Genomic DNA, 20,824 nt, shown 5'->3' on the forward strand with positions numbered 1-20,824 from the left:
AACCCGACTTTGTCTGTTTAAGCTAGTCTGGTTCCCCTGTCTCGGCTGAGGCTCACTTTGATACAGTACGTGCATATCTACCTAGTACTATGAGGCCAAGATCGACCTTTAATTTGTCCGTATCATGTCCCTTTCCGTGTCTACCCCACATTGCTTTAAAGTAAATCTCCGGCATCGGGATATCGTAGGTCAGCGTGCTCCTCCAAGTAATCCATCCAGTGTTTCAAGAAGTTGCTTCCTCTGCGTTGTGTTAATACCGAGTCTGCAGGGTTTGCAGGGTTTGCAGGTTTCCTGCACGAAATCACTCACCGACTAATAGTGTCAGAGTCTCCACAAATACAAAGATGTCGCTTTGGTCGAGTCATGGCAACTGAAAAAGTAAGAATTTGCAAAGTCAAGAGAAAAACAGAGCCCTACCATTAAGACGTCGCTTCTCACCGAGGAATCCAACCTCATGCTCCTCATTGCTGCGTACAAGACTCACAACAACAGCCTCTTTTTCGCGTCCTTGGAATCCATCCACGCTGCCCAGTTCCAGCCCGGGGTATTTCTCACGCAGCATCTGAGACAGGAGTGCCCGTTGTCCATTGTAAGGTGTGATAACAGCGATCGCCTCAGGTCTGACACCTGCATCCACCAGGTTATCAACATGCCTGGCAACGACCAAGGCCTCCATCTCGTTGCATTTGCTTTCCCCTAGAAGCGTGTCCCTTTTGCTGATCTCGGCGTCTTCGGTCTTTTCGGGGAAATCGCCTCCTTGTGTGTCCCAGAAGATGAGGGGCTCTTGGGTATCGTCGGTGCCGCGCACTTCATATGGTAAGTCGACTAACAGACGAGCTTTCACGGAATCAGCGGCCATCAGCTTGGCCTCATATAGCTCGTCTGACGGGAATCGCATGATCTTCTCATGCATGCGATACTGTGTTGTCAGCATGCGTTTGATACCGGGACCGTGTAACGCTAACAATCGATCGAATAATGTGCGCTCCAGTGAAAAGCCCTTCAATATTTCCTTATCCTCTGGTACCTCCTTCGTGGGCGTGTCCTTGGACTTGTGATTTGTTGATTTGACCGTGGGTGGCAGCTGTAAATGATCACCCGCGAGTACCACTTTTTGAGCTGATAATAGCGAGATCCAACATTGTGCCTCCAGCGCTTGACTGGCCTCGTCGATGATCACGATATCGAATTTCTGATTTTTGAGTTGGTGACCACCAGCGCCATGAAGGGTTGCTAGCACAACACTACTCTCGCGAACCAGATTATCAACGCATTTGGATTCGCGCTCTCGGAACTCCTTCCGCAGATGTTTCAGATCATCATATATCACTCTTCTTTCTCGACCACTCTTGGTCTTGCGAATGCTGGCTTGTTTCTCATCCATCTCCTTGCGCACGTCTTTCACGATACTGGCTGCATCAGATGTCTGTGTCAGGACTTCAAGAGAATGTTCCAGGACAGAGGGAAGAAGACGAGCGGGATGTCCGATGCGAACCACAGGAATCTTTTTCGGAGCTAATCGCTCCACAATGTTATCCACAGAAATGTTCGACGGGCCGCAAACGAGGATGCGCTTTTTGCGTTGCACGAACTGCATGATCAGCTCGATCAAGGTATGTGTCTTTCCCGTACCAGGTGGCCCATGAATAAGCGCGATATCCTTGGATCCCAGCGCAAATCGAATGGCATCCTTCTGGGAGTCATTGAGTGTCGGATCAAGAAACTCAACAGACTCTGCATCATCCGGCTGTAAAGGAGTCGTCTGGCCAAAAGCCACACGCATGAAATGGGTATAATCACCCTCCGTCATCTTGGTCATCTTCTCCATCGTCTGCCTCATTCTGAAAGACATCAGCATAAACCCTCAACCACATCACGAATTCCTTACCGTCTATACGTGACATCGTTGGCAAGCTTGATCCTACAACATATTAGCAGATTCCCACCAACCGCAGATGCAGACATACACCCATAACTTCTTGCTCCATAGCTCCTCAATCGCCTCATCATCCTCCTTAGACCGCGTCCCACCCCCTTGCTGCCCAAATGCAATCCAAATGGCCTTGTCGCTGACCCGCGTAACAACACCTTCAGGTCCCTTCGCTTCCCCATCTTTGCCTTTATCCTTGCCCACTTTCTTCACCCCAGCAGATACGTCATTCACACGAACAACATCTCCAACTCGAATCCCATGCGATCCAAGCCGAGGCTGTCCGTCCGTAGACTCGGTCGACGCGATGGCCGGGTCGGGAGCGAATTCACCCACCACGCGACCTCCAAGACCGGTCCGGCATTGTGAGAGAATTAGGCCTGTGAGCGCGTTTCCGGTTGCTTGGAGGGTTCTTCTTGTTGCAGGGGAAACTGATGCGGCGGTTGATGCGAGGGAGGAGGAGGACACTTCGGCTTCGTGTTCTTGGAGTAGGAGCTGAAGCTGGGTTTCAGCGAAGAGGGGGATGGAGATTGGGTCGGGGGCCATGATTGGCGCGGAGACGAGAAGTTGTTTGAATTCTCGTTTTATCCAAATTATTCTTCCATTGATCGAGTACTCCGTAGTCGCTTGCTGTAAAGACTGGTGGGCTTGGTTTGGTTGTTGCGGTGACGTGGGGCTGGAGCTGCGATGATCTCCCCGCGGGTTTAGTCAACCCCTCTCGAAGTCTCAAAGACGTCGTTCCGGGCATCCAGCCTGGTTTTAACATTTCATTTGGCTCAATTTAGTTACGCTAGCTCTAGGAAAGGGAAATATGATTCATATGTCTTTGAAAAAGACTGTGGAGTTCGTTTCTGAACTGTATATCGCGTTCCAGATCTCTGGTAGTCAAGCAGCTGGCCAGGAACGCGCCCACGCGATGTAGTCCAAACAGCTAGTCCTTGGAACATGGTCATGGGGCCATTCAGACATTTTTCCACAACCAGGAATCGCGATACAGACTTTCATTTGCCTTACCCAGGGCTCTTCAGAACTTTGATTTTATTTGTGGATTGGCCAGCGGCCTGTTGCGCGCGGACTGTATGATCGGAAACGCAGGTCGCGCCAATAGAGATTCGAGCATGAAGTCGGAAAGCCCTTTTGATTGACATCATGGAGGCAATGGCAGACAAACTGATGGAGGTGAATGAGGGGCCAAGACCATAATTGACTTCCCGCGGGTGGTTGGTTTGATTTTGCTCTGTCAGGATTTGATTTGAATGAGAAGCTGCGAGTATGATATAGACGTTATTGCGAAGAGTTACGGAGTGCATCACTACGGAGTAAACAGCTAATGTAATATTCTATTACGTACCATACTCCATAAAGTCAAAGGCGCACCGAACTAACTACGATAACTTTGAAATGAGTTCTGGAGCCACTAGGCTAGGAATTATTGCATTTTGTCTTGGATACAGATCCTAATCCCTAGATGATGTATGTAATAAAAAGGTCAAAATATGTGTACGCTAAGATATCCCCTCTAACCCTTGCTGAAAACAAACCGAAGCAAGACCCAAATGCAGGTGAAGCCAGATAATTGAACGCCGATAGATGATAAAGGAGGGACGGCTGTCGGGGTCGTAGGGATCGTAATATGACAATGTCAAGTGCTATGCTGAATGATTGATGCTGAATAAAATGCAATGGACGAGTGATGATAGGAACGAAAACCGTGCCAGATCAAATTTTTACAAAGCCATGGCGACAATGACTGCACCGCCGACCATAGCGGCGACCTCCCGAGCAAGACCGTTGTTCATGGCAGCACCACCGGTCTGGAGACCAGGGTGGGAGGTGGTGGTGGTCGCTGTCGAAGCAGTTGGGGTGACGTGCACAACTGTCACAGCAGTGACAGTTTCGAGGGTGCCATCGGGCAGAGTAGTGGTACTCTTGTAGGTGGAGGTGCTCAGACTAGCAGAGCTAGTGGTTGTGGAGTGCGATTCAGTCGAGGTGGACGACGAGCTGGAGGAGCTCGAGCTGGAAGAGGTGCTTGTCTGTGTGGTGAGGGTGGTAGCCACGGATGTCGTGGTCGAGGTAGAGGTGGAGCTAGAAGTGGAGGTAGAGGTAGAAGTAGAGGTAGAAGTAGAGGTAGAAGTAGAGGTAGAGGTAGGAGTAGAGGTGGTTGATGTGGAAGTGGACGTCTCGCTCGTCGAGGTTGAGGTGCTTGAAGTGATGGTGCTCGAAGTGGTGGCCACAGTATCAGTGGGGGTCGAACTAGAGCTAGTGCTGGAGCTAGAACTGGTGCTGGCTGAGGTGGGGCTGGTGCTATCGGTCGACTCGGTTGCCTTGGTAGATTCAGAAGTGGTGGTAGCTTCGGTGCTGGACTCAGTTGGAATAGCGGCCTCAGTGGTGGGGTTGGCAGAAGCACTGGCGGTCGCGTTGCTATCTCTCTTCAAAACCTTGAAGATGCTGGCAATCTTCTTATCTTCACCTTGAAGGGCCTCGAGGGCACTCATGTCAGTTTCGAAAACGCCGTCTTGGAATTTGTCGGACAACACGTGGAGAGCATCGTGAATGCGGTTCACATCGATGTTGGCGAGGATGTCCTGGAAAGACTCACGGTGGACAAGTTTGTCCTGAGGGAGCTGTTCGGTGGCAATGACAACCGACAGGAGCATCAGCACTGCAATGAGCAGCTGGAGAATGTTGAAGCGAGGCATGATAGGCGATAAGTGATAAGCTGAGGAATGTGGGATTGTCGGGGATGGGGTGATGGGATATAGAGGAGAAAGAAGAGAAGCAATTACAAGAGCAACTGGGAAGATTACAAAAAAAGCAATCGCTACCAGGAAAAGTCAGAGTCGTCGCAATGTTTTGGACGCTACTTCCAAGTTTTATCAACTAAGCCGCTAGTTGACCCACGCGATCCCCAAAACGAACAAATTGAGAAGCTTGGATGCCTAGAAATGGTTCAACCTATTTTATTCTTCTCTAGCCGGTACTCCGAATTTATTACATTAATCTTTTATTTCGAAAAATGTACTCTATACATAGCGAAGAAACAAAAATCACGAGAGTAAGGTGCGACCCAAGGTTTCCAATGCATGAACAAGGCAGCGGGTTCCGCTCATTGGCTGAGTCTCAGCCGAAAATAGTACGCATCCGGTCATGTTGTCATACACACTATTGATCAATAAATAGTGGAAAACAATGCTGATCAAGAATGAAATTACACGAAATCAACAATAACAGCCTTGGAAAAATAGAGATTCATGAAAATATCCATCATTCATATTCATGTTCATCGTCTATCCCCCCTCACACTAGTAGACAACATGCATGCATTAGTGGCTGACATCGAATCAACTTCATGCATTAACACAGGTGAACAAATCGCCAACGAACACCTGAGACACGACATAATCCACTTGGCACAACACGAGCAAACTCAATTTTCAAGTATACTTGTAACAATACCCTTTCCCCATCGGATTCATGACCTCACGAACCGATCGAGCCCGATCGAGCACCCCCCACTCCATCATTGTATCTAAAGTTATAAGCTTCGCCCACGGCGGATTGGTAATAACATCCGTCCCATTCAACGCATATCTTCGACTGCGATCACCATCCTGCCACCGCGCCCAAACCCGATCAATCATCGCATGGTGCAGCATAAATGCCGGGTCCTGCGGCGATGTAAACAGATCCTGCAACGTCGCGCCGAGACTGAAGTGTCCGGCACCGTGTAGCCCCAGCAGACCATCCGGCCGGGCCGGCCAATGGTCCATTACCATCTGGAAGGTGTTTATGTCGGGCGCGGCCATCAGAGCCGATACGATGGTGGCATTGCTGTAGTGGGTTGCGACCCAGTCGTTGAGACTTCGGTTCAGGCACCGGGGGTTGTAGTCGAATCCCGGGGCTGGGATCTGGGTTAGTGAGGCGAGACTACGTGAAAAGGGGCCTAGATGGATTTGCATGTCTTTGAAGGGACCACTTTTGGCACAGCCTCCACCGCTTCCGCGTGGCAGGGTGACTCCACCGCCCGAAATACTTTGTTCGCCTGGGTTGTATGCCCCGTCTCCTGAGAGGGATGTTTCACTGCCGTCAAAGAGGGGACTGGCAGCTAGGTCGTCTGCCCAAAGAGGCCAGTTCCAGTATCTGGCTTGGTAAGTGTTTGTCTTTCAGTGGATGTGGAAGCTACTCACGGAAGATGACCTTTGTATCCGCATTCTTCCCGCACGGCCTTTTCCCAGAGCCAAAGGAATTGGCGATGCCATGGCAAGAAAAGTCCACTGTAGTGAACATGTAGAGTATAGTTGATGTGAGTGCTAGCATCGAGTTAGGCTTGTTCCGGAAACTGTCGGCGATTAAACATACGCCACAAAATCGTCAAATCGGCTGCGAACGCCCGGGTAATCGGCTGTCGGAAGATGGGGTGGAAGTCGCTGTAAACATAAAACGGCATCTGTGTAACCGATCCTGTCAATTGCCGTCATCTCTCCCCTGTATATGGTCAGCTGTAGAGCCGGATTTGGATATTTGGATCTTACCATTCCTTACGCTCAGCAATATTTTGTTTATTGCACTTTTCTGGAGAAGTAGGTACTGAGGATACCAACGCCCCTAGACTCAGGAAAAGCCCGAGCGACCGGAGTAAAATCATGTCGCAGGTATGAGAAGTCTGTCAACACTCAATGCACAGAAATGAGTATGATTACACTCGGACTCTGATTCTTTCTCTGGGCAATCTAGCTGTTAAATAGTGCAATCTTGTTTTCTTTGTCCAAGCTCTATACTTCCGGGATTCCTTGGCTTGTGACCTGTCTATGCACATCCCTGCAGGGGTTCACATCCCCAATCCAGAAATTGCAAGTCGTCTATCACTTGGTTTAGAGAATTGGAATCAGGTTGAATCCACAAAACTGATTGGTGAACTGCATCTCTACCTAACGTTTTATTCCAAACCACGGTTTTCAGTGGTCACCAGATGAGTCCATGGATCTCGACAATAGCGTGAATACCTATGACACAGAAATGCAGGGTCCAGACCCTAGGAAGATGATTATGACAGGTAAATAAACACAGTATCTGGGCCAATCAGGCATCTTTTGCATCGAATCCCTGCAGGAAGATCGCTATCTCCCCACGCCTATCTTGACAAGGTTTAATTCAGGTCTCTCCACTTTGTCCACATTGAAATACCATCTGCAAGGAGTATCTACGACGCTCTGCCAAATATGATGCTATCTCTACTCATTTTTACACCGCCCACTTTGCAACTGAGGCATAGTCTGCACATGTGTGGGTGGCTTGTCACACCATGCTTTTAGTTGTCGTTGAATATTCATTATGTGAAAATCTTTGATAGGAAGTTGATTCATTCCACATATCGTCACTATCATGGGGAAGACCCTTGGCGCGCGAAAGCTTTATACCACTTCTCGGAACCTCTATCTGAACCAATCTCTGCAACCATCCAACTTAGCACAAACAGATGCTCTTAGCAATTCAATTCCCTCGAACATACCACTTGACTAAGTGACATGCTTACGGAGAGCGAACGTGATTCAATAGGACACACATGGCTGAATGCAATATTGCAGTCATATCGTTGAACCGGCAGAGATAGAATTGGCGAACGTGAATATCCTTACCAGTTTCTGCCGTGGAGATCCAGACTAAGCGATTGCAGTGGTTGTGTTGAAATGGATAGCTTCATTCAATTAAGGCAACGGACTTGTATTCACATGGCGAGATCAAGCCGAGATCCACCCATGGCACCCGTCGATCGAATGCGGGGCGGGCGAGCCGAGGTTCTTATACGAAAGGACCCGGACTCTGGTCGATTGATTTCCGCACATCTCAGTCACCTTCTAGTTAGTAGCTTATCGAGTTCATGGGGTCAATACAGCACCGCAGTTACCAGGCCATGGAGTTCTGGTCGGGAATCGTGGAGTCTCACTCGCCACAGAAGATCGAGTTTCTGGGAACACTCCTTGTTCAAGTCTTCTCATTCTGGCTACCATCTCTTTTCTATCTATGGCTGGATACTATTGCCCCATCCTTCTCACAAAAACATAAGATTCAACCGGCCCCCAAGCAACCCACGCGACGCGACATCACACACTGCTTTCTCGTCGTAACACAAAACCAGATCCTCTCATCTGTCTTGCACCTCACCCTCCTTTTCATTTCGAGTAAAGCAGGCTCGCGATCCTCATACCGCATTGAAGCTTCTTTACCCGGAACCACCGAATTTGCACGCGACTTCATATTAAGCATACTTCTACGCGAGGCGATATTTTACTACAGTCACCGTCTCCTACACATCCCTTACTTCTATCGAAGAATTCACAAGAAGCATCATCGATTCACCGCACCGATTGCGCTTGCAGCGCAGTTCGCCCATCCTCTTGAGCAGATTTTCGCCAATGCCTTGCCTATTTCGTTGCCGCCGCAGCTATTGCGGAGTCATGTATTGACATTTTGGGCTTTTCTTGCTTGGGAGCTGTTCAATACTGCAACTGTGCATAGTGGGTATGATTTCTTTCATAACAAGGCCAAGATGCATGATTTGCATCATGAGAAGTTCAATTTGAATTATGGGTCTGTTGGATTGCTGGATTGGATACATGGGACGGATAAGCTTGGCAAGCGACATTCCGAATAGTTTTTCGGGGTAGAGGCGAAGTATCAGATCTCACGTAGGTAGCTACATGAGTATGCTGCCTGTCGAATATGGAAAAAAATAAGTGATCGAATCCAAAATTGGCGTAATCGAAAGTAGAAATGTCTCATTACAAGGCTGTCTCGTTACAGGGCTGGACTCAGCAGTCTCACCATCTTGTACCCCCGAGAAGTCTTTCTCATGTGTTGTACACAGGTGAAGGGTGAAATCATTGGATCCCGTTTCTAATTCTCGGTGATTCGGCCGAAACGTGACCGCAAATAAGCTGTCAGTGATGCGAAATCTTTATCTTCATTTCATTATATCAGTGGTTTCTGTCAGTGCTCATGCTCAAGCTTGGAGTTACCCCATCTCAACAATTACTGCACCCTTGGAGAGGCAGCATGCCAACCTATAGTAGGTGAGGATATCCCTTATCCATCGCACTTACCCCACGCCATTCAGACCTGTGTCCCTTCTTATCGACCTACCCCAACACATCAGTTGGGGTAACTACAAAGGAAAATCGTATCCTATTTTGACCTACCTTATCAAAGTGGAGTTCCTACTGTTATCAGACCGTTGGAGCCATGTCTGCATACATAACGTGCGGGGAGACATGTTGGAAAATGAATCACTTTACCAATTTACCTACCAACCAAACCCATGGCAAAAGACTTTCAAGTCCTGCCACCCAGTGCAGGCTACGGCATCGTCATTGGAATCGGAGGCATCTTCGCCCTGTTCATGCTCAGTCTAACTTGGCTCCAGAACCGATACACCCGTTTCTCAACGCACCAAGCTGAAGAATTCAACACAGCGTCCAGATCCGTCAAACCAGGTCTAATCAGTGCTGGCATCGTATCCTCGTGGACATGGTCTGCAACATTATTGACAAGTTCCACGTTCGCATATGAGTATGGAGTCTGTGGACCGATGTGGTATGCGGCGACGGGAACGTTGCAGATTCTTTTATTCGGCTTGATCGCTATTAAGATTAAGCTGAATGCTCCTGGAGCGCATACGATGCCTGAGATTGTACTCTCCCGCCATGGCACTATTGCGCATCTTACTTATTTGTATTACGGTCTTGCGACTAATATGCTTGTCGGGGCGTGTTTGGTTCTTGGTGGTTCGCAGGTCGTGAGTGCGTTGACGGGTATGAATGTTTACGCAGCGATATTCTTAATCCCGGCGGTTGTTGCTGTGTATGTTATTGCTGGTGGATTGCGGTCTACCTTTATTGCTGACTATACTCATACTGTTATCTTGTTTGTGGCGATTTTGGTTTTTGGTTTCTTGCTTAATGCTACTAGTGACTTGGTCGGGAGTCCGGGGAAGTTGTATGATCTTCTGCTGGAAGCTTCGGAGAAGATGCCGATCGCGCGAAATACGGGTGGTTCTTATCTTGCGTTTCGGTCGGTTGGCGGTCTTATCTTTGCTTGTGATCTTTTTGTCGCTGGTTTCACCACTGTTTGGCTTGATCAGGCTTACTGGCAGCGTGCGATCGCTTCGAAGCCGGAGACGTCGGTCAAGGCATATATCCTTGGCGGTATTGCGTGGTATGGTAAGTATTACCGATATATGAGCCTCTGGTTCTAGATCTGACATAGAATAGGGATTCCTTTCGGGTTTGCAACTGTTATGGGCTTGGGATGTGCAGCTCTAACAAGCGACCCACGTTTTCCTACTTATCCCAACCCATTGTCGTCAGCGCAAGTCGAAGCAGGACTTTCAGCCCCAGCAACGGCAATAGCACTCCTCGGCAAGGGTGGCGCCGTCTTATTGCTCATCCTGTTATTCATGGCCGTGACGAGTTCCACCTCGGCAGAACTCATCGCCGTGTCATCGCTGTTGACGTTTGACGTGTACAAGACATACTACCGACCGAACACTAGCTCCGAAGCACTAGTGAAGGTCAGCCACTGGGCGATCGCGTTGTATGCAATTATTCTTGCTGCCTTCTGCTGCATCCTAAATGCAGTTGGGATCAGTCTGACCTGGGTTCTGACAGTGTTGGGGGTCATCGTGGGTGGCGCAGCCCTTCCCGTTGGCATGATTCTTCTATGGGAGCCCATGTCCACGGTCGCGGCTATCGCTGCCCCATGGATTGCTTTTATCTGTGGCCTTATCTGTTGGTTTGTCACGGCGTGGAAACGCAGTGGTGCGATCAACGTTGCAACGACTGGGGATACCACTAATGCCGTAGCTGGCAATCTAGCGTCCTTCGGGATGGGGTTTGTGATGGCGTTTGTGTTGACATTTCTGTTCCCTAAGAAACATAGTCCTCCGGTAGCGATTGCGGCTGCTGTTTCTGGCGTTCCAGACTCTGCTGGTTCCGAGCAAGAATCTACTGCTCGTCAAGAAAATGAGAAAGATAAACGTGATGTTTCTCCAAATACAAGGGAAGTTGTGCAGCCTCCAAGTAACGAGCTTGTCGATTACCTCAGTTCCAACAACATCGAGCCCATGGATCCTATCCTTGCACGCAAAGGTGAACGCATTGCTTGGGTTGCTAATGCTATTTTCTTCTTTGGTGCTGTTGTTTTGGTTCCATTCACCCTTTTCGGCACGAGCTATATCTACAGCAAACCTTTCTTCACTGGATGGGTGGTTGTCTCTTTTATTTGGATTTGGATCAGTGTTGTCATTTGCGTTATTTTTCCTGTGGTAAGTTCGCCCATCCAGCTTTCCAATTTTGGTACTGACGATTATCCAGGTTGAGAGTGCCGAAGCTTTGGGAAATATCCTGGGCGGGGTGTGGATGGATGTAAAGGCCCTTTTTGGCCATCGCAAGGAGAGGGTAGTAAGCCCCGTCGCTGCTTGAATATTCTATGTTGAAGCTCAACTATTCAAGTTAAACTATTACAACTTTCTGCTTCCACGCTTCCATTATCCGCTTTTTTAGTCTGACTATGCACTTATCTGGTATCCGTGTCCCTACAGCAAGCTATCACTTCTAGTGCAGCTCCTCCTAATTTCTCGCCCGCTTAGCCTTTACCTCAAAACATAGTCGTAACCAGAGCAGAGCGATCCATTTTCCTGAATTTTTTCTTCCTTCATATTGCAGAGACAAGGAACTGTGTTGCATAACGAATTGGCCTGTGGAAATGAGCAGATGGCCTAGGTGGGGTTTGTGGAAACGAGGGTCTCTCGGTCCAACCATGGTTTGAGGAGCCGCCTACCTATCAGATTCAGCTGCATTGTTTAGTTACTAACTTCAGAGGGGATGACCAAATTATCAACTACTCTGTAGAAATATATACGTCAAGCCAATCCTCATGTTCATGGTATACCCTGCGGCTCCTATTTATAAATCCTCGGACATCTGCATACACCCGTTTGTGTCACGCAAGGGTGCTGAATATTCCTTCCCTAATTCTGCTTCACAGCCATGGAATACACATGGTTTTGCCACACAGTTGTTTCTTGGTCGTTAGGTAAGGTAAGGGTCGTAATAGTATGCCCTTGGCTGTGGCTGTGTATTTTGCATGTCACAGTAGCTCGAAGTCCAGAATCGCGCCAGTTTTGTAGATCAAGGAACAGCTCTTAATATCGCTGCCAAATACCCGGCAAGATACACAATAACCCATCTCAGTCCAGCTATTGATATTCTCTATTTGAATCACAGTATGTCGCCTGGGATTGACCATGCATCACGTTGCCAAGGATTCATGATCCATTACGCCAAGACAATACTACTACTAAGTAGTATGCGCGCAGGGTCCAGCAGAATCCACTTCAATGTACGAGTAGATGATACATGGATTCTGTATATATTAAAAGCTAGAGGCTTGTAGCTCCTACACAGTATCCTACCTTCTTTCAAACCGTGTTAGTCAAATGGCCCAAGGGTTTTCTGAAGACGCCCTCGAAAATGATGAGTGGCAAACCGTTCAGAGAAGTCTGGGGTTAGTCCAACATTTCGCGGTGTACCCAAGTAATAGACCCTGGGGGTGTTTTGTGTGACATGTCTGGGTTGCCAACTTTGTGTATCCACGCTGGATTTCGAGTACCGCTATGAACAGCTTCAAAGGCAGATTTCATGTTGAGCAATAAGGAAAGATTAAAAGCAAACAAAGATAACCAGATTGAAAAATTTCAAAATCCTGGGGCAGGGTCGCCAAGATGTCCCGGAAACCCCTTGCATGATCGACGAGCCCGAGGATATCTCCTTGTAATAGAATAGTGACACAATGCAGCTTCCTGCCAATCAGCATCGGATACAACGCCCAGTGTTTAACCATCCTTGCGGTGGCCATTGGCTGGGGGGCAGGGTTGATCTGGACCTATTTAAGGTGGGAAGTTATAAGGTAAACCCTTCATCCCTACGTTCTTGAGCAACAGTCCTTCGTTCTTTCCTTTTACGCGTTTTTGGCATTCTTTCATTTTGTCATTCGTTCTGTCTTACATTCGTTTATTTCTCCATCCGCTCAATCCCCACCATTTATCACCACTCAACCAACCCCACTGATAAAGCTGTTCATCATGAAGGCTGGCCTCATCTCTATCGCCGCGGCTCTCGTGGGTGCCTCTCCTGTCTGGGGTGCCTCAACCGAGAAACGCGACAGCATCACCCCCGTCACTGTCAAAGGAAATGCCTTCTTCAAGGGCGATGAGCGATTCTACATCCGCGGTGTCGACTACCAGCCCGGTGGCGAGTCGAAGCTAGTAGATCCGATCGCCAATGCCGATAGCTGCAAGCGTGACATCAAGAAATTCCAGGATCTCGGCCTGAATACTGTTCGTGTTTACTCTGTTGACAACTCCGCGAACCACGACGAGTGCATGAAGGCCTTGGCGGATGCTGGGATCTACCTGGTGCTCGATGTCAACACACCCAAGTACGCGATCAATCGTGCCGACCCCAAGAAATCATACAATGACGTGTATCTTCAGTACGTCTTCGCAACTGTTGAGATGTTCGCGCAGTATGACAACACCCTGGCCTTCTTCTCTGGAAACGAGGTTGTCAATGATGGTCCTTCTTCCTCCGCTGCTCCTTACGTGAAGGCCGTTACTCGTGATATTCGCTCGTTCTTGCGCGCTCGTAAGCTGCGTCATGTCCCTGTTGGATACTCTGCTGTAAGGATCACCTGCCCTGCTTTCGTCATCCATGCTGACCCACCACCAGGCTGACGTTAACGATAACCGACTGGAGATGGCTGAGTACATGAATTGCGGTACTGATGACGAGCGCAGCGATTTCTTCGCCTTCAACGACTACTCATGGTGTGACCCATCCTCTTTCACCATTTCCGGATGGGACCAAAAGGTCAAAAACTTCACCGGCTATGGTCTCCCACTCTTCCTTTCCGAATACGGCTGCCACACAAACACTCGTGACTTCGGAGAGGTTTCCGCGCTCTACTCGACCGAGATGACCGGCGTCTACTCTGGTGGCTTGGTCTACGAGTACGCCCAGGAGTCCAACAAATACGGATTGGTCGAGATCAAAGGAGACGACGTCAAGGAGCTCCACGATTACACTGCCCTCAAGACCGCTTTTGAAAAAACCGCGAACCCCCAGGGTGATGGAAACTACAACAGCACTGGTGGTGCGAGTGGTTGCCCTGCGATGAACGCGCCCAACTGGAATGTTACCAATGACGCACTGCCCGCTATGCCTGCCGCTGCCAAGAAATACTTGACCGATGGTGCTGGCAAAGCAGTAGGCTTTGGCGGAGACGGTAGCATGGATGCAGGCACCGACTCTACTGCCACAGCTACCTCCGGCTCTGGGGCAGTCACCGGAAGCACTTCTAGCAGCACCAGCACCAGCTCCAAGGGAGCTGCCGCTGGTCTTCAACCCCCTGCCCTTTCCATGGCCCCCGTTACTGTTGGCTTGGTGACTGCCTTGTCTGCACTTTTCGGCGCCGGCTTCATCGTTCTGTGATAGGTTTACACCCTGCTTGACAACTTTCTTTGTTCCCAAAATCCTGTATTTTTTACTTTATGACCTTTCATTTCGTGGGACAAGTTAGCTCTTATTGATGGTGATGTAACGGCATTCGGCCTGTACAGCAGATTAACTGATACGGCAAGTCAATCAAATATGATGTTCCGAATGAGCTTCCCTAGTCTCTTGATCGAACATTTTTCTATTCTCATTTATTTCACGTAATTATAGTTCACAATATCTAAACCAAACTCCACGCCGATAACAACAATGCATCCATAATGATCAGCTCAACCCCAGTATAATCCATACTTCTTCAGGATTTTCAGACACAGTCATTAACACGACTTCCAAATCTCGTTGAGCCATTCAAAATAGACTTGAGATTTAACCCCGATCGATAAAGCCGGGATCTGTTGGCGTGGGAGAAAGTCGAAAAGACAGATCGCGAAGTCTTCTTCAAATCCTCATTCCTAGGATGAACTGTGCCGATACGCTCTGAGTCACGGTTGAGCTGTCTCAAAATCCATTCTCCAGTCTCCACCAATTTGGACAGTTCAACCCCCGTTTCGATACCAGCAGCATTGAACATGAGCACAAGCTCCTCGGTTGCGACATTACCCTTTGCTCCTGGTGCAAAGGGGCATCCACCAAGACCACTCACACTGCTGTCGAATACGCGGATCCCGGCTTTGTATGCTTCCCACACATTTGCCGCTGCCTGTCCATATGTATCGTGGAAATGGCCAGCCAGCTTTGTCAGTGGGATGCAGTGTTGTTTTAGATATTTGATTAGACCGCGGACTTTCCATGGTGAGCCCACGCCGGTTGTATCGCCGAGGCTCACTTCGTAGCATCCAGCATCGAGGAGAGATTTGACACAATGAAGAGTAGATTCTGGTGACGTTGGTCCATCATATGGATCTTCAAAGATGCAAGAAACGTATCTGTATCTGTTAGCCTGATTCTCCATCTTATTCAGATGCACGCTTACCCTCTCACAACAATATTAGCTTCCATCGCTAATGAAATCACCTCCTTGGCTCTTTCAATCGCAACTTCAACACTGCAGTTTATGTTCGCTTTACTGAATCCGTCCGACGCACTAATAAAGACCGCGATCTCTTTAACGCCTTGTTGAATCGCAATCTCCAGCCCTTTGAGATTAGGAACCAGGACCGGAAATCGGAGACTCGGGTCCGACATAGCTTCTTGTACATCTTCATCACTGAGTATATCCCGACAATCCGATAATTGCGGCACAGCCCTCGGCGACACAACAGATGTCAACTCAATAGTCGTCAGTCCACATTCGCGCAGTCGTCGAATCAACTCCAGTTTTGTCGCGGTCGGAATCCGCTCCTGAATATTCTGTAGCCCGTCGCGTGGCCCGACTTCCACGATCCGAACTGCCGGCGTTTGAATGGTCATGGTGCTTAACACTTCAATATCGATATGAATTCAATATGGATATAGAAGCTGCCGGAAAATTCGTGGTCGTGATCTGACCTTCGCCCCATATACCTCGGCTCGGATGGGGGCGTAATACAGATTCCCCGCAAAAGTTGGCCCCACTACAATGAGATCCGCGTTTCCCGAATACAACGTTGAGGACTTCTATGACGTCCACTGATAAGAAAGAAAGTAGTGATTTGAAGTATGATGTATAGTATCTGTATAGTATCGAGGTTTAAATGTACCGTCGAGGAAGCAGACGGTATATATAATGTTGATTTCTTTCAAAGTGTCGCAAACCGGGCTAAAGATAGTCAGCATTTGGTAGTTCGTCGATCAATGAGAATACAATAAGAATACATGTACGATGAAAATACAATAAGAACCGAGTAAGAATAGAATAAAAATAAAGGCAATATTTACTAGTTTCAACAGAAAATTACCTTTGGCCCTGAGCTATTTCGGTATATATGGGTGGCGGATTACCGGAAATAAATCGAAATGCGAGTTCCGAGTGCTTAGTTCGCTGATTCTTTGATCCCCCGATTGGTCAACCTTTTCGTCAATGATCCGTTGAGGAGATAAGCAAGAACACTCACCGGATTATTGATAAGGTATCGGCACCTAAATCGTTGGCTATTTGCAATCCTCTTTGTACGGACCTTGGAACATCATATATGCCATGGGAGACCGGAAGGCAAATTCCGCCCGTGGATCATCTATGAATTTCAGAATTATCTTATTATCGATGGTAACGCATGTTTTCTGTGTACAACACTCATCTGCATTCAAAAATTGAACGAGAAACCGTGGTGATGATCAGGTATGCAGGTGGCTATGGTGGGAAGATGTATGGTGAATCCGACAGCACTAAGCCCAACCGATTTTGCACGGCAAGGTAAACCCCAACATATATCCTGAAGGACGGAACTTATCAGCCAATAATATGCCGTGCATATTTGTCATCAAACATGGCTTAAGAACAGGCAACTAGATACTTTAATATAGTAGGTGGGTTCTACTCAATTGGTCTTTGTGCGTAGGGCTGACTTGTACTTAATGTTTCTCTCAGCGGCATGATATCATGACCTCAATGCAATTATCACATAGCCACATCTACCTCGACTTCATGAATGTTTATACTTGTTCAGGAAGACTCATCTCATCCCTTTTCACCTTTTAAGGATTCAAGGGTGAAGAGTATATATATGACGTCATCGAGATGGAGCGGTAACTGTCCAAATCCGATCGAATGAAAGATATCGAGTAAAATTGTTTGAATAATTGTCCATGTTATATTCATATTTAGAGATGATTTGATCTAATCAATAAGGTACGATGTATCCTCGATCTGGTTCTATAGTCCTTCATCCTGATCGTTGCTATATTGGATAGCGGTCTTAAGTGGTAAATGTCCTTGCTGACTCATCTGCCCCCTGCCAATATGTATGGGACCTAAAAAAAGTCTTTGTCCAAGTCCCATTCGCCAAGATCCCAGGGAGTTACTAAATGAAATGGGACTCCCATGCCCTATATTTTCTGCATAATTGCCTAAAAAGGAAATGGATAATTCAATGTAAACCATAAGTGTGATTTTGGCTGTTTAGTGTTTGTTTTCAGGTTTGATAACTAAGTATTAAGTAAATGATGATATGATATGTTAGCCAATCAGAAGTAAAGAAAAGCTTCAGATATTTAGAGTCAAAGATATATATCTTTAATATAGATCGCCTTAATTCTTATGTACTAGCCTCAAAACCTCCTGATTTATTTTTCGCGAAGACAACCATCGGCGCTACTGTACATTGAACTGCCTACGCGATCTAATAAATAGATGGGTGTTGGGCCGGGAGTTAGACCGGGCTTGCCCCAATGTCATTAATTATGGAAAAATGAGACATGTTTTGAGCTTATATTCCTTCATCAAAAATTTGCAACGCCAACTATCCGAGACCGTTAATGCAGACTGTGAGATGTTTGGTATCCACGGTTCCCGAGGTGCTCTTCTGGAAAGTGACGTTCTCTCACACGAGTACACCGTGCCCGCAAAATGCACGGTCCCAGAGTTCCTCGCCATGAAGCAGCTGCTTACAACAGCCTTCGTCAGATTCAGGGAATAAACGTTGCTCTGCGCCTTGGAAGCATCGATCTGGTCTACCTCTACGGTTACGATGAAATCGCCTTATCGAGCATATAATGCTATTGAGCCCAGGCGGGCTTCTCTACGTAGCTTTAAGGGGCTTGGATCAAAATAGTCTGGTCTCCAAGTTTTGAGAGTCCCTATCAGCGATTCATGACCAGAACTTCGTCCATGAAGACCCGGCCCCGCACAATTGGTTGTACAATCCAGAAAGCAAAATGGTGGTCACTTTTGATTTTGAAAGGGCTGAAATTATTAACACACGTTCGATCTTGAGCCTGATCCAACAGAACCGCAAACGCAAACGAACCGCGGTCGACGGATCTAATAAAAATACATGATTTGCATAGCAAAGAAACAAAGCGTTGCGCGAGTTGCGGGGCTTCCGTCTACCGCCACGGTTCCAGGAAATTTAAACATGTCCAGATGTCGTTCGTTACTTTGCGCGGGACTCATGTAAATATGTAATGTATATTATGTATGACATAGAGCGTCACCGAATGAGTGGCAGGTATCAAGATAAGTACATTTTTTGTCATCTCACAATAAATGTGTTACTTAAAATACCGCCTTTTGGTCCAAACCTTCCTCCTTCTAACTAGTTGTATGCTATGTATGAGGTGCTATATATGAGGCCCCCAACATGATTAGTCAGACCCTAAGTAGGTTCCAAGGTACTCGGACAAAGCACCGCAACTATTCACGTTTTCATAGTTGGTACCAAAGCCCTCCATTTCAACAAGGGTGCGAAAGTACAGAACAGAAGTGGCGACCTTCTCGACGAATGCATACATGTTCGTGTAACCTTCCTTCGCATATTTTAGCCACGATTTCGAAATAGCTTCGGCGGCACCCAGTGCATGCTTCTTCAAGGTAACCCTAGCGGAGCCAATATCGAAAGCAACCTTGACGCCTTTCCCAGTTGAACGCTTCTGAAGGGAACCAGTGGAATTACCACTTGTAGCGGATGGAATGTGTAGCTGCCCAGTGCCATCCTCAAATTTCAGCATCGTGTAATCTCGGCCAGTCTTGTCACCTTTCCACACATTCTTCATGAAGTAACGAGCGGTTAAGGCTGGGTCATCATTCTGTGCTTTGGTTTCTCAAATTGGGAGAGTGGTGTTCACAACATAGTCAAACTCGTAGCCACTAGTTCGAAGCACATACTCAAGGCCCAGGATCTGTTCAATTTCAACGGCAAGCGATCGACGGCGCTTCGACCAATGTGCGTCATAGGCAGCGGCATAAGCGGAAATCTCTCCAAGCTTTGCGGGCACGTCCGTAAGTAACATCAGCCAACCCAATGCACTTTCAATTTCGCTCGCCCAACTTTCACAGGTTTCGTATTCTGACCACGCGCAGAATTTTTTAACTGGCTAATTATATACTCCGATCCACATGATTCTAATTTGTATTATATTTTAGCTCGCCAAATATAGACACACTAAGTCGGGGTCCATAGGTAGTACTTACGCTGCTTGCATGGTTGTGGTAGCGTATATTCCCTTTCCTATACCCACAAATGACGCCCGCCATTGTAGCTGGGGCTGAGCGAGATCCAGGGTGGAAATGTCACTGTCTTTGTAGGTGGTGACAGTGTTAGGGGTAGGACCAGCCACCTCTTCCCCGAAGAGAAAAAAGGCGAAAAAGGCTCGGGAGAGCTTCATTTTGAAAAACCACGCAGCAAAAGTAGTCGACCAACAGAAAAGAGCTTAGGAGACCTTGGAAATAGTTTCTTGGGCTGTAGTATCCAAAATGTGCGGAGTCCTGAGGTGATATTTATATCTGAGATGATCAATGCTAAAGTTCCAACACCCGGGTGTGCCGAGAGATACAGAATCTTAGAGCGACTAGTGTTCTATTGTGGTTTTGAAAGTTCGGAATTTATAGTTAGTCAAAACAATCTGGAATTGTTTCCACGGATCACGCTAAGCTAGCTTCGGTTTCATTCTCTCCTCGTTTGCTATAGAACTGTGACCTCTTTGGATGTTCCATTCATCTTCAAGTGACCTATGATCTCAGTCGACTGCCGATTGATACTTTTTGAAGAGAGAATACAAAATTATGGAAGAGAATCCCATTATTTCAAGTTGCTAGGATGTGAGATTTGAAATCTATTGCCTCTGAAATTTTCGATATATCCATCTTCTGGGTACATATCGAGTCTTAGCGTTACCGAGGGCATTTCTGAAGAAGGCCTCGGAGGAGAAGTCCTTGAGAGCGGGACTAGCTAATCGGAGTACTTGAGGATGCTAGAGCTCAAGCTCTAGATTATTTGGCTGCGTCTCCGTATCAGTAGTCGATTTCCCACTTGAGGTTCCACGCCATTTCATTTTGGCGTGTTATCATAGACGTGGAGGATGTGAGCCGCATATTTATCGAAAGGTGCATTTGAGGTAGAGAGGAAGCATAATTACATCTTATGCTATAGGAAAGGGAGAAGCATTATCAGAGATATAATGGTGTATTAGAGAATATTTTATCTCGTAGAGAAGGGAAAGTGGTCAAAGCGTGTGACAATTACTCCTTGATCTGCCATCGAAGCTGAAAATCAAGTTATTGGAGTGGGTTTCAAATCACTGTGCGGTATTTGTCAATAAAAGTAGATATTGGGTGTATGAGACTACTTCTGGGTCTAGCTATGATACATATTGTGCACATATTGACTAGTCATCTAGAGCGCTAGTAATGGACCTAGTAATACCATCGGCCGGGTCTCAGTAGCTTTACGCCTGTATCATATATGAACTA

At 47.3% G+C, this 20,824-nt stretch overlaps 8 protein-coding genes across 8 annotated transcripts; 3 read left to right on the top strand and 5 right to left on the bottom strand.

Moving 5' to 3' along the window:
* Positions 1-155: 155 nt before the first annotated feature.
* Positions 156-2,476, bottom strand: N7520_008270 (putative DNA helicase; the record flags this gene model as incomplete). Its single annotated transcript, XM_057142204.1, has 5 exons — positions 156-240; positions 310-370; positions 418-1,841; positions 1,889-1,921; positions 1,968-2,476. 5 exons carry the CDS (start codon positions 2,474-2,476, stop codon positions 156-158), a joined length of 2,112 nt encoding a protein of 703 aa, XP_056996210.1.
* A 1,181-nt stretch (positions 2,477-3,657) lies between these two features.
* N7520_008271 (uncharacterized protein) lies at positions 3,658-4,629 on the bottom strand (the record flags this gene model as incomplete). Its single annotated transcript, XM_057142205.1, has 2 exons — positions 3,658-4,015; positions 4,247-4,629. The coding sequence occupies 2 exons, from the start codon at positions 4,627-4,629 to the stop codon at positions 3,658-3,660; spliced, it is 741 nt and encodes a 246-aa protein (XP_056996211.1).
* A 735-nt stretch (positions 4,630-5,364) lies between these two features.
* N7520_008272 (tyrosinase family protein) lies at positions 5,365-6,575 on the bottom strand (the record flags this gene model as incomplete). Its single annotated transcript, XM_057142206.1, has 4 exons — positions 5,365-6,070; positions 6,118-6,240; positions 6,290-6,415; positions 6,463-6,575. 4 exons carry the CDS (start codon positions 6,573-6,575, stop codon positions 5,365-5,367), a joined length of 1,068 nt encoding a protein of 355 aa, XP_056996212.1.
* A 1,233-nt stretch (positions 6,576-7,808) lies between these two features.
* N7520_008273 (sterol desaturase family protein) lies at positions 7,809-8,582 on the top strand (the record flags this gene model as incomplete). Its single annotated transcript, XM_057142207.1, has 1 exon — positions 7,809-8,582. One exon carries the CDS (start codon positions 7,809-7,811, stop codon positions 8,580-8,582), a length of 774 nt encoding a protein of 257 aa, XP_056996213.1.
* A 663-nt stretch (positions 8,583-9,245) lies between these two features.
* Positions 9,246-11,406, top strand: N7520_008274 (sodium:solute symporter family protein; the record flags this gene model as incomplete). Its single annotated transcript, XM_057142208.1, has 3 exons — positions 9,246-10,146; positions 10,198-11,249; positions 11,299-11,406. 3 exons carry the CDS (start codon positions 9,246-9,248, stop codon positions 11,404-11,406), a joined length of 2,061 nt encoding a protein of 686 aa, XP_056996214.1.
* Positions 11,407-13,067: 1,661 nt separating this feature from the next.
* gel1 (1,3-beta-glucanosyltransferase gel1) lies at positions 13,068-14,475 on the top strand (the record flags this gene model as incomplete). Its single annotated transcript, XM_057142209.1, has 2 exons — positions 13,068-13,664; positions 13,714-14,475. The coding sequence occupies 2 exons, from the start codon at positions 13,068-13,070 to the stop codon at positions 14,473-14,475; spliced, it is 1,359 nt and encodes a 452-aa protein (XP_056996215.1).
* Positions 14,476-14,803: 328 nt separating this feature from the next.
* On the bottom strand, positions 14,804-15,909 carry N7520_008276 (hydroxymethylglutaryl-CoA lyase; the record flags this gene model as incomplete). The annotated part of the gene is made up of 2 exons (XM_057142210.1): positions 14,804-15,425; positions 15,473-15,909. 2 exons carry the CDS (start codon positions 15,907-15,909, stop codon positions 14,804-14,806), a joined length of 1,059 nt encoding a protein of 352 aa, XP_056996216.1.
* A 2,811-nt stretch (positions 15,910-18,720) lies between these two features.
* Positions 18,721-19,740, bottom strand: N7520_008277 (uncharacterized protein; the record flags this gene model as incomplete). The annotated part of the gene is made up of 3 exons (XM_057142211.1): positions 18,721-19,161; positions 19,201-19,402; positions 19,547-19,740. The coding sequence occupies 3 exons, from the start codon at positions 19,738-19,740 to the stop codon at positions 18,721-18,723; spliced, it is 837 nt and encodes a 278-aa protein (XP_056996217.1).
* Positions 19,741-20,824: the final 1,084 nt, after the last annotated feature.

This window comes from Penicillium odoratum (assembly GCF_028828045.1).
Source record: "Penicillium odoratum strain IBT 22623 chromosome Unknown utg000005l_segment0_segment0, whole genome shotgun sequence".
NCBI lineage: Eukaryota > Fungi > Ascomycota > Eurotiomycetes > Eurotiales > Aspergillaceae > Penicillium > Penicillium odoratum.